Here is a 12,591-nt window from a genome sequence, read left to right as displayed (position 1 = left end):
GTTCTTCCAACCGCTTGAAAAAACAACAATTCTAGGTGCCTCACTCCCAAAATTTCTCTTCCCATGTTAATCCAACTTCAGCAGATACATCTTGCAAAGAATAAAGGCACCAAGGCACCAGCAAAGTACAACCAGCAGCAATAACCAGAAATGCAGACAGGCCCAGTGAGATGGCAGCAAGACAAGCAGTGTGATGAACCAGGCACAGCCTCATGCCCAGCACTTCTCCAAAGCCCAGAGCACACCGCAAAGCCTGACAGGAATTCAGGGCTCTCCTTCACAGCCTGCCCGCAAACCTCACCACACGACTGCTATGAGATCATAAAATGGTTTGGCTTGGAAGGGACTCTACAAGTCACCCACTTCCAGGCTCAGTGATGACAAAAATTAAACCACACTATTGGCACCCAACCACTTCTGCGGCTTGGTCACGTCTCCAAAAATGCCATGACATACATCTGCCAGGAAAAGACTCCCAAACACACCTCCTCTCACCCAAAAAATGTCACCATGCTCAGAAGGCATGTCCCTAAAAAAACAAACAGAAAAAGGGATGAGTGAGGCAGAAAAGCTTGCTCCAGCCCATTCCTGAGCAGGAGGCTGTGTCCTCAGGAGCTGCTTGCTGCACAATGCCCTCATGCCCAAAGGCTGTCCCGCCCCTCGGGGACCAGCATAAAAGCCGGACCAGTGCCTCTCTCCCTCACACACTTCTCCTCACCCCTTCTCCGCTGACACCAACAACCAGGTGAGCCTCAACCCCCTGCCCCTCCTGCCTTCTCCTCACCCACTCTGCCCCAACGCTTTCTCAACACCCTCTCTCTCCTCCACAGCCACCCCTCCACACCACACACATGGCCTGCTACGACCGCTGCGGCTCTTGCGGACCCACCCCGCTGGCTAACAGCTGCAACGAGCCCTGTGTCAGGCAGTGTGAGGCTTCCCGCGTTGTCATCCAGCCTTCCCCTGTCCAGGTCACCCTGCCAGGACCCATCCTCACCTCCTTCCCCCAGAGCACCGCCGTCGGATCCTCCGCATCCGCTGCCGTGGGCAACGACCTCAGTGCCCTGGGAGTGCCCATCAACTCCGGATACGGCCTGGGCTACGGCCTGGGAGGTCTGGGAGGCCTGGGAGGCCTGGGCTATGGCTACGGATGTGGCTACGGCCTGGGAGGTAGAGGAGGCTGTGGCATCTGCTAAGGGCCCTCCCTACAACCTATGACAGCAAACACCTGCACCCTGCAACCCACCACATCAAGGGAGACCATTTCTCGTCTGATGCCTCCTCCTCTGATACCTCCTTCTCACAAGCCAAACTACATCAGGGATCTCCTCTCTTCTCCTCACATCAAAAGGCACAAAGACCTTGGTGCTCTGGCAAGATCTGTCTTACACAAGGGACGCCGACTGATGGTTGCACTGTTTGCACCTCAGATATGCTCCCTTCCACATTAATGCTCCTGCCTCTTTATTCTGCTTTTCCATCAATAAAGTTCTTTTGCATCCAAGCCTGACACGCCTCCTCTTCCTTTCTTCCCCCAAGCCTCATCCAGCCCCAGAAAGAACAGAACTAGGGAGCAAGATCCAACCAGGCCACGTGGAAAAGCCCTGCAACACATACCACACAAATGCCATGACACCATGCAATGGTTTGGGTTGAAAGACTCCTTAAAGCTCATCAATGCTGAACCCTTCCGATGAAAACCTCAAAGCTCACTGATGACACCCCACCTCTCCTATGCTTTGCTTTGAAAAAGGCCCTGACACACCTCCTCTGAAAACACTCCAAACACTTCATTTCTCAAAAAAACTGTCACCAGGCTCACAAGGACAAGTACCAAGCTCACAAGTACGACCGCTGCGCTTGTGACTTATCTCCCAATGAAACCATCCAGCTCCCACAGGATGTGTGGATGTCATCTCTCAAGACCCAAGGACTCCAGAGGATCCAGTTGCCCAGCACTCCATCCTTCATCACACATCCCACAGCACTGGAAGACAACTGTATCCTGGGATTCATCAAAAGAAGAAATGGTTTCATTTGACAGTGCTGAGACACAAAACACCTCGATGAGAGAACTTCTGGATACCTCCTCAACAGGAGTGTTCATGAGCATGTCAAGAGGACTTAGAGAAATCTGGTCTAGTAAAAGTAAATTGAACTACAAAGAAGTAACTAGGAATAACTACAAATCATTCAGTGGGTTCGATCTAGATGACCCAAGCCATTCTGTAGTTCTAGAATTCCTAAGATTGCCTCACAATCATCCTGGAATACACTCAGTCCTAAGGAACCACAGGTGGGTTATGTTTTAGTTACTTTTGGCCCTTCTGACTTTCTCTCTACATTATCTCACTAAATCCTTGCAGTCCTCAAGTTCCAAACCCCTTTTTGCAAAGGTCATAAAATGTCAAAATTCCCTCAGTTCCAGCCAAAACCCTCAGTTCACTCAGGCTGGTTCTCTTCCATGCAGCCTCACCTGCCAGTCCATGGGGACTCCCTATCCAAAGAGAAGCAATCACCTGAACCCTACTAACAAAATAGGCCACTGCACATTCTAAATCCAAAAATCCTTTCCACAGAAATTCAGCCCCTACCTGGAACTTAAAAAACAACTCGAGCTTCCTCTGTCCTCTTACAAGCTCATAAAAATTATTTGTTGTTTTTCAGTTTCAACCAAAAAGATGTTCAACCATTTTGAACTTCCTCCCCATCAGTTTAATTCCCAAAATATTTGGACTCTTTCACAAAACACAGAAAAAACTGACCCTGTAGATGTCTCATTTACAAAACATTACTTACCCGGTAAACCAAGCACAAAGAGCTACAAACGTGCAAGGAAGAACGACACAGAGACAGCCAGAGAGCACACCCAGAGGAAAAGACCCGGACTAAAGACCGGCCTGGTGAGATGGCAGCAAGAGAAGCAGTGTGATGAACCAGGCACAGCCTCATGCCCAGCACTTCTCCAAAGCCCAGAGCACACTGCAAGGGATGACAGGAATTCAGGGCTCTCCTTCACAGCCTGCCCGCAAACCTCACCACACGAGTGCTATGAGATCATAGAATGGTTTGGCTTGGAAGGGACTCTACAAGTCACCCACTTCCAAGCTCAGGGATGACAAAAATTAAACCACACCGGTGGCACCCAACCACTTCTGCGGCTTGGTCACGTCTCCAAAAATGCCATGACATACATCGGCCAGGAAAAGACTCCCAAACACACCTCCTCTCACCCAAAAAATGTCACCATGCTCAGAAGGCATGTCCCTAAAAAAACAAACAGAAAAAGGGATGACTGAGGCAGAAAAGCTTGCTCCAGCCCATTCCTGAGCAGGAGGCTGTGTCCTCAGGAGCTGCTTGCTGCACTATGCCCTCATGCCCAAAGGCTGTCCCGCCCCTCGGGGACCAGCATAAAAGCCGGCCCAGCGCCTCTCTCCCTCACACGCTTCTCCTCACCCCTTCTCCGCTGACACCAACAACCAGGTGAGCCTCAACCCCCTGCCCCTCCTGCCTTCTCCTCACCCACTCTGCCCCAACGCTTTCTCAACACCCTCTCTCTCCTCCACAGCCACCCCTCCACACCACACACATGGCCTGCTACGACCGCTGCGGCTCTTGCGGACCCACCCCGCTGGCTAACAGCTGCAACGAGCCCTGTGTCAGGCAGTGTGAGGCTTCCCGCGTTGTCATCCAGCCTTCCACTGTCCAGGTCACCCTGCCTGGACCCATCCTCACCTCCTTCCCCCAGAGCACCGCCGTCGGATCCTCCGCATCCGCTGCCGTGGGCAACGACCTCAGTGCCCTGGGAGTGCCCATCAACTCCGGATACGGCCTGGGCTACGGCCTGGGAGGCCTGGGAGGCCTGGGAGGCCTGGGCTATGGCTACGGATGTGGCTACGGCCTGGGAGGTAGAGGAGGCTGTGGCATCTGCTAAGGGCCCTCCCTACAACCTATGACAGCAAACACCTGCACCCTGCAACCCACCACATCAAGGGAGACCATTTCTCTTCTGATGCCTCCTCCTCTGATACCTCCTTCTCACAAGCCAAACTACATCAGGGATCTCCTCTCTTCTCCTCACATCAAAAGGCACAAAGACCTTGGTGCTCTGGCAAGATCTGTCTTACACAAGGGACGCCGACTGATGGTTGCACTGTTTGCACCTCAGATATGCTCCCTTCCACATTAATGCTCCTGCCTCTTTACTCTGTTTTTCCATCAATAAAGTGCTTTTGCATCCAAGCCTGACACGCCTCCTCTTCCTTTCTTCCCCCAAGCCTCATCCAGCCCCAAAAAGAACAGAACTAGGGATCGAGATCCAACCAGGCCACGTGGAAAACTCCTGCGACACATACCACACAAATGCCATGACACCATGCAATGGTTTGGGTTGAAAGACTCCTTAAAGCTCATCAATGCTGAACCCTTCCGATGAAAACCTCAAAGCTCACTGATGACACCCCACCTCTCCTATGCTTTGCTTTGAAAAAGGCCCTGACACACCTCCTCTGAAAACACTCCAAACACTTCATTTCTCAAAAAAACTGTCACCAGGCTCACAAGGACAAGTACCAAGCTCACAAGTACGACCGCTGCGCTTGTGACTTATCTCCCAATGAAACCATCCAGCTCCCACAGGATGTGTGGATGTCATCTCTCAAGACCCAAGGACTCCAGAGGATCCAGTTGCCCAGCACTCCATCCTTCATCACACATCCCACAGCACTGGAAGACAACTGTATCCTGGGATTCATCAAAAGAAGAAATGGTTTCATTTGACAGTGCTGAGACACAAAACACCTCGATGAGAGAACTTCTGGATACCTCCTCAACAGGAGTGTTCATGAGCATGTCAAGAGGACTTAGAGAAATCTGGTCTAGTAAAAGTAAATTGAACTACAAAGAAGTAACTAGGAATAACTACAAATCATTCAGTGGGTTCGATCTAGATGACCCAAGCCATTCTGTAGTTCTAGAATTCCTAAGATTGCCTCACAATCATCCTGGAATACACTCAGTCCCAAGGAACTACAGGTGGGTTATGTTTTAGTTACTTTTGGCCCTTCTGATTTTCTCTCTACATTATCTCACTAAATCCTTGCAGTCCTCAAGTTCCAAACCCCTTTTTGCAAAGGTCATAAAATGTCAAAATTCCCTCAGTTCCAGCCAAAACCCTCAGTTCACTCAGGCTGCTTCTCTTCCACACAGACTCACCTGCCAGTCCATGGGGACTCCCTGTCCAAAGAGAGGGAATCACCTGAACCCTACTCACAAAACAGACCACAGCAACCCCTCACTCCATAAATCCTTCCCAAAGAAATTCAACCCCCACCTGGAACCTAATAAGCAAGACGGGCACAAAGACAAACACAGAGCTCACCCAGCAGGAAAGACCAGAGCTAATGACACGGTTTGGGTTTTCTCACTTTCAACCAAAACTCTCTCTTCAAAGATGTTGGACTTTTTCCCCAAAAGTTAAAGTTACAAAACTTGGGACTCTTTTACAAAATACAGAAAGTTCTTCCAACCGCTTGAAAAAACAACAGTTGTAGGTGCCTCACTCCCAAAATTTTTCTTCCCAAGTTAATCCAGCTTCAGCAGATACATCTTGCAAAGAATAAAGGCACCAAGGCACCAGCAAAGTACAACCAGCAGCAATAACCAGAAATGCAGACAGGCCCAGTGAGATGGCAGCAAGACAAGCAGTGTGATGAACCAGGCACAGCCTCATGCCCAGCACTTCTCCAAAGCCCAGAGCACACTGCAAGGGATGACAGGAATTCAGGGCTCTCCTTCACAGCCTGCCCGCAAACCTCACCACACGAGTGCTATGAGATCATAAAATGGTTTGGCTTGGAAGGGACTCTACAAGTCACCCACTTCCAGGCTCAGTGATGACAAAAATTAAACCACACTATTGGCACCCAACCACTTCTGCGGCTTGGTCATGTCTCCAAAAATGCCATGACATACATCTGACCATGAAGTCACATGCTGGAAGTCCAAATGCCTGGTTCTAGAGGTTACTGTGGAGCCCAATCTGAACTCATTCCAGCCCAGCATTTTACTTGGAGACAATGAAATGCAAACAGCCTGAATAAAGCACATGAGACAGAAGCAAGCAAAACATAAGTGAATTAAAAGTACTTCCAGCTACAGGAAATTCATCTTGAGGCTAAAATGATATTAAAAACAAGCCAGAAGCTTTCCTCCAGGCTCAGTGATGACAAAAATTAAACCACACTATTGGCACCCAACCACTTCTGCGGCTTGGTCACGTCTCCAAAAATGCCATGACATACATCGGCCAGGAAAAGACTCCCAAACACACCTCCTCTCACCCAAAAAATGTCACCGTGCTCAGAAGGCATGTCCCTAAAAAAACAAACAGAAAAAGGGATGACTGAGGCAGAAAAGCTTGCTCCAGCCCATTCCTGAGCAGGAGGCTGTGTCCTCAGGAGCTGCTTGCTGCACTATGCCCTCATGCCCAAAGGCTGTCCCGCCCCTCGGGGACCAGCATAAAAGCCGGCCCAGCGCCTCTCTCCCTCACACGCTTCTCCTCACCCCTTCTCCGCTGACACCAACAACCAGGTGAGCCTCAACCCCCTGCCCCTCCTGCCTTCTCCTCACCCACTCTGCCCCAACGCTTTCTCAACACCCTCTCTCTCCTCCACAGCCACCCCTCCACACCACACACATGGCCTGCTACGACCGCTGCGGCTCTTGCGGACCCACCCCGCTGGCTAACAGCTGCAACGAGCCCTGTGTCAGGCAGTGTGAGGCTTCCCGCGTTGTCATCCAGCCTTCCACTGTCCAGGTCACCCTGCCAGGACCCATCCTCACCTCCTTCCCCCAGAGCACCGCCGTCGGATCCTCCGCATCCGCTGCCGTGGGCAACGACCTCAGTGCCCTGGGAGTGCCCATCAACTCCGGATACGGCCTGGGCTACGGCCTGGGAGGCCTGGGAGGCCTGGGAGGCCTGGGCTATGGCTACGGATGTGGCTACGGCCTGGGAGGTAGAGGAGGCTGTGGCATCTGCTAAGGGCCCTCCCTACAACCTATGACAGCAAACACCTGCACCCTGCAACCCACCACATCAAGGGAGACCATTTCTCTTCTGATGCCTCCTCCTCTGATACCTCCTTCTCACAAGCCAAACTACATCAGGGATCTCCTCTCTTCTCCTCACATCAAAAGGCACAAAGACCTTGGTGCTCTGGCAAGATCTGTCTTACACAAGGGACGCCGACTGATGGTTGCACTGTTTGCACCTCAGATATGCTCCCTTCCACATTAATGCTCCTGCCTCTTTATTCTGCTTTTCCATCAATAAAGTGCTTTTGCATCCAAGCCTGACACGCCTCCTCTTCCTTTCTTCCCCCAAGCCTCATCCAGCCCCAAAAAGAACAGAACTAGGGATCGAGATCCAACCAGGCCACGTGGAAAACTCCTGCGACACATACCACACAAATGCCATGACACCATGCAATGGTTTGGGTTGAAAGACTCCTTAAAGCTCATCAATGCTGAACCCTTCCGATGAAAACCTCAAAGCTCACTGATGACACCCCACCTCTCCTATGCTTTGCTTTGAAAAAGGCCCTGACACACCTCCTCTGAAAACACTCCAAACACTTCATTTCTCAAAAAAACTGTCACCAGGCTCACAAGGACAAGTACCAAGCTCACAAGTACGACCGCTGCGCTTGTGACTTATCTCCCAATGAAACCATCCAGCTCCCACAGGATGTGTGGATGTCATCTCTCAAGACCCAAGGACTCCAGAGGATCCAGTTGCCCAGCACTCCATCCTTCATCACACATCCCACAGCACTGGAAGACAACTGTATCCTGGGATTCATCAAAAGAAGAAATGGTTTCATTTGACAGTGCTGAGACACAAAACACCTCGATGAGAGAACTTCTGGATACCTCCTCAACAGGAGTGTTCATGAGCATGTCAAGAGGACTTAGAGAAATCTGGTCTAGTAAAAGTAAATTGAACTACAAAGAAGTAACTAGGAATAACTACAAATCATTCAGTGGGTTCAATCTAGATGACCCAAGCCATTCTGTAGTTCTAGAATTCCTAAGATTGCCTCACAATCATCCTGGAATACACTCAGTCCTAAGGAACCACAGGTGGGTTATGTTTTAGTTACTTTTGGCCCTTCTGATTTTCTCTCTACATTATCTCACTAAATCCTTGCAGTCCTCAAGTTCCAAACCCCTTTTTGCAAAGGTCATAAAATGTCAAAATTCCCTCAGTTCCAGCCAAAACCCTCAGTTCACTCAGGCTGCTTCTCTTCCATGCAGCCTCACCTGCCAGTCCATGGGGACTCCCTATCCAAAGAGAAGCAATCACCTGAACCCTACTCACAAAACAGACCACAGCAACCCCTCACTCCATAAATCCTTCCCAAAGAAATTCAACCTCACCTGGAACCTAATAAGCAAGAGGGGCACAAAGACAAACACAGAGCTCACCCAGCAGGAAAGACCAGAGCTAATGACACGGTTTGGGTTTTCTCACTTTCAACCAAAACTCTCTCTTCAAAGATGTTGGACTTTTTCCCCAAAAGTTAAAGTTACAAAACTTGGGACTCTTTTACAAAATACAGAAAGTTCTTCCAACCGCTTGAAAAAACAACAGTTGTAGGTGCCTCACTCCCAAAATTTTTCTTCCCAAGTTAATCCAGCTTCAGCAGATACATCTTGCAAAGAATAAAGGCACCAAGGCACCAGCAAAGTACAACCAGCAGCAATAACCAGAAATGCAGACAGGCCCAGTGAGATGGCAGCAAGAGAAGCAGTGTGATGAACCAGGCACAGCCTCATGCCCAGCACTTCTCCAAAGCCCAGAGCACACTGCAAGGGATGACAGGAATTCAGGGCTCTCCTTCACAGCCTGCCCGCAAACCTCACCACACGAGTGCTATGAGATCATAAAATGGTTTGGCTTGGAAGGGACTCTACAAGTCACCCACTTCCAGGCTCAGTGATGACAAAAATTAAACCACACTATTGGCACCCAACCACTTCTGCGGCTTGGTCACGTCTCCAAAAATGCCATGACATACATCGGCCAGGAAAAGACTCCCAAACACACCTCCTCTCACCCAAAAAATGTCACCATGCTCAGAAGGCATGTCCCTAAAAAAACAAACAGAAAAAGGGATGACTGAGGCAGAAAAGCTTGCTCCAGCCCATTCCTGAGCAGGAGGCTGTGTCCTCAGGAGCTGCTTGCTGCACAATGCCCTCATGCCCAAAGGCTGTCCCGCCCCTCGGGGACCAGCATAAAAGCCGGCCCAGTGCCTCTCTCCCTCACACACTTCTCCTCAACCCTTCTCCGCTGACACCAACAACCAGGTGAGCCTCAACCCCCTGCCCCTCCTGCCTTCTCCTCACCCACTCTGCCCCAACGCTTTCTCAACACCCTCTCTCTCCTCCACAGCCACCCCTCCACACCACACACATGGCCTGCTACGACCGCTGCGGCTCTTGCGGACCCACCCCGCTGGCTAACAGCTGCAACGAGCCCTGTGTCAGGCAGTGTGAGGCTTCCCGCGTTGTCATCCAGCCTCCTGCTGTCCTCGTCACCCTGCCTGGACCCATCCTCACCTCCTTCCCCCAGAGCACCGCCGTCGGATCCTCCGCATCCGCTGCCGTGGGCAACGACCTCAGTGCCCTGGGAGTGCCCATCAACTCCGGATACGGCCTGGGCTACGGCCTGGGAGGCCTGGGAGGCCTGGGAGGCCTGGGCTATGGCTACGGATGTGGCTACGGCCTGGGAGGTAGAGGAGGCTGTGGCATCTGCTAAGGGCCCTCCCTACAACCTATGACAGCAAACACCTGCACCCTGCAACCCACCACATCAAGGGAGACCATTTCTCGTCTGATGCCTCCTCCTCTGATACCTCCTTCTCACAAGCCAAACTACATCAGGGATCTCCTCTCTTCTCCTCACATCAAAAGGCACAAAGACCTTGGTGCTCTGGCAAGATCTGTCTTCCACAAGGGACGCCGACTGATGGTTGCACTGTTTGCACCTCAGATGTGCTCCCTTCCACATTAATGCTCCTGCCTCTTTACTCTGTTTTTCCATCAATAAAGTGCTTTTGCATCCAAGCCTGACACGCCTCCTCTTCCTTTCTTCCCCCAAGCCTCATCCAGCCCCAAAAAGAACAGAACTAGGGATCGAGATCCAACCAGGCCACGTGGAAAACTCCTGCGACACATACCACACAAATGCCATGACACCATGCAATGGTTTGGGTTGAAAGACTCCTTAAAGCTCATCAATGCTGAACCCTTCCGATGAAAACCTCAAAGCTCACTGATGACACCCCACCTCTCCTATGCTTTGCTTTGAAAAAGGCCCTGACACACCTCCTCTGAAAACACTCCAAACACTTCATTTCTCAAAAAAACTGTCACCAGGCTCACAAGGACAAGTACCAAGCTCACAAGTACGACCGCTGCGCTTGTGACTTATCTCCCAATGAAACCATCCAGCTCCCACAGGATGTGTGGATGTCATCTCTCAAGACCCAAGGACTCCAGAGGATCCAGTTGCCCAGCACTCCATCCTTCATCACACATCCCACAGCACTGGAAGACAACTGTATCCTGGGATTCATCAAAAGAAGAAATGGTTTCATTTGACAGTGCTGAGACACAAAACACCTCGATGAGAGAACTTCTGGATACCTCCTCAACAGGAGTGTTCATGAGCATGTCAAGAGGACTTAGAGAAATCTGGTCTAGTAAAAGTAAATTGAACTACAAAGAAGTAACTAGGAATAACTACAAATCATTCAGTGGGTTCGATCTAGATGACCCAAGCCATTCTGTAGTTCTAGAATTCCTAAGATTGCCTCACAATCATCCTGGAATACACTCAGTCCTAAGGAACCACAGGTGGGTTATGTTTTAGTTACTTTTGGCCCTTCTGATTTTCTCTCTACATTATCTCACTAAATCCTTGCAGTCCTCAAGTTCCAAACCCCTTTTTGCAAAGGTCATAAAATGTCAAAATTCCCTCAGTTCCAGCCAAAACCCTCAGTTCACTCAGGCTGCTTCTCTTCCATGCAGCCTCACCTGCCAGTCCATGGGGACTCCCTATCCAAAGAGAAGCAATCACCTGAACCCTACTAACAAAATAGGCCACTGGACATTCTAAATCCAAAAATCCTTTCCACAGAAATTCAGCCCCTACCTGGAACTTAAAAAACAACTCGAGCTTCCTCTGTCCTCTTACAAGCTCATAAAAATTATTTGTTGTTTTTCAGTTTCAACCACAAAGATGTTCAACCATTTTGAACTTCCTCCCCATCAGTTTAATTCCCAAAATATTTGGACTCTTTCACAAAACACAGAAAAAACTGACCCTGTAGATGTCTCATTTACAAAACATTACTTACCCGGTAAACCAAGCACAAAGAGCTACAAACGTGCAAGGAAGAAGGACACAGAGACAGCCAGAGAGCACACCCAGAGGAAAAGACCAGGACTAAAGACAGGCCTGGTGAGATGGCAGCAAGAGAAGCAGTGTGATGAACCAGGCACAGCCTCATGCCCAGCACCTCTCCAAAGCCCAGAGCACACAGCAAAGGCTGACAGGAATTCAGGGCTCTCCTTCACAACCTGCCCGCAAACCTCACCACACGAGTGCTATGAGATCATAGAATGGTTTGGCTTGGAAGGGACTCTACAAGTCACCCTCTTCCAAGCTCAGTGATGACAAAAATTAAACCACACTGGTGGCACCCAACCACTTCTGCGGCTTGGTCACGTCTCCAAAAATGCCATGACATACATCTGCCAGGAAAAGACTCCCAAACACACCTCCTCTCACCCAAAAAATGTCACCATGCTCAGAAGGCATGTCCCTAAAAAAACAAACAGAAAAAGGGATGACTGAGGCAGAAAAGCTTGCTCCAGCCCATTCCTGAGCAGGAGGCTGTGTCCTCAGGAGCTGCTTGCTGCACAATGCCCTCATGCCCAAAGGCTGTCCCGCCCCTCGGGGACCAGCATAAAAGCCGGCCCAGCGCCTCTCTCCCTCACACACTTCTCCTCACCCCTTCTCCGCTGACACCAACAACCAGGTGAGCCTCAACCCCCTGCCCCTCCTGCCTTCTCCTCACCCACTCTGCCCCAACGCTTTCTCAACACCCTCTCTCTCCTCCACAGCCACCCCTCCACACCACACACATGGCCTGCTACGACCGCTGCGGCTCTTGCGGACCCACCCCGCTGGCTAACAGCTGCAACGAGCCCTGTGTCAGGCAGTGTGAGGCTTCCCGCGTTGTCATCCAGCCTTCCACTGTCCAGGTCACCCTGCCAGGACCCATCCTCACCTCCTTCCCCCAGAGCACCACCGTCGGATCCTCCGCATCCGCTGCCGTGGGCAACGACCTCAGTGCCCTGGGAGTGCCCATCAACTCCGGATACGGCCTGGGCTATGGCCTGGGAGGCCTGAGAGGCCTGGGAGGCCTGGGCTATGGCTTTGGAGGTAGAGGAGGCTGTGGCATCTGCTAAGAGCACGCAACACCATTTCCAAAAACAACCACTCTCACCCTGGGACCCATG

The 12,591-nt window shown here is 50.8% G+C and overlaps 2 protein-coding genes across 2 annotated transcripts; both read left to right on the top strand.

Annotated features, from left to right (window-relative positions):
- The first annotated feature begins 6,697 nt into the window (after positions 1-6,697).
- On the top strand, positions 6,698-7,042 carry LOC139792957 (feather keratin-like). The gene has a single exon (XM_071736936.1). It carries the CDS (start codon positions 6,698-6,700, stop codon positions 7,040-7,042), a length of 345 nt encoding a protein of 114 aa, XP_071593037.1.
- A 2,415-nt stretch (positions 7,043-9,457) lies between these two features.
- Positions 9,458-12,591, top strand: LOC139793797 (feather beta keratin-like). Its single transcript, XM_071738707.1, has 2 exons — positions 9,458-9,794; positions 12,515-12,591. Exons 1-2 carry the CDS (start codon positions 9,476-9,478, stop codon positions 12,538-12,540), a joined length of 345 nt encoding a protein of 114 aa, XP_071594808.1. The 5' UTR covers positions 9,458-9,475; the 3' UTR covers positions 12,541-12,591.

This window comes from Heliangelus exortis, chromosome 2 (assembly GCF_036169615.1).
Source record: "Heliangelus exortis chromosome 2, bHelExo1.hap1, whole genome shotgun sequence".
In the NCBI taxonomy this organism is placed as follows: Eukaryota; Metazoa; Chordata; class Aves; order Apodiformes; family Trochilidae; genus Heliangelus; species Heliangelus exortis.
This window is presented reverse-complemented; position numbering and strand designations above follow the sequence as displayed.

Coding starts and splice junctions, on each gene's coding strand:
- LOC139792957 (XM_071736936.1), top strand. CDS start 6,698: ATGGCCTGCTACGACCGCTGCGGCTCTTGCGGACCCACCCCGCTGGCT.
- LOC139793797 (XM_071738707.1), top strand. CDS start 9,476: ATGGCCTGCTACGACCGCTGCGGCTCTTGCGGACCCACCCCGCTGGCT. Junction 9,795..12,514: donor ATGTGGCTACGGCCTGGGAG/GTAGAGGAGGCT, acceptor ATGGCTTTGGAG/GTAGAGGAGGCTGTGGCATC.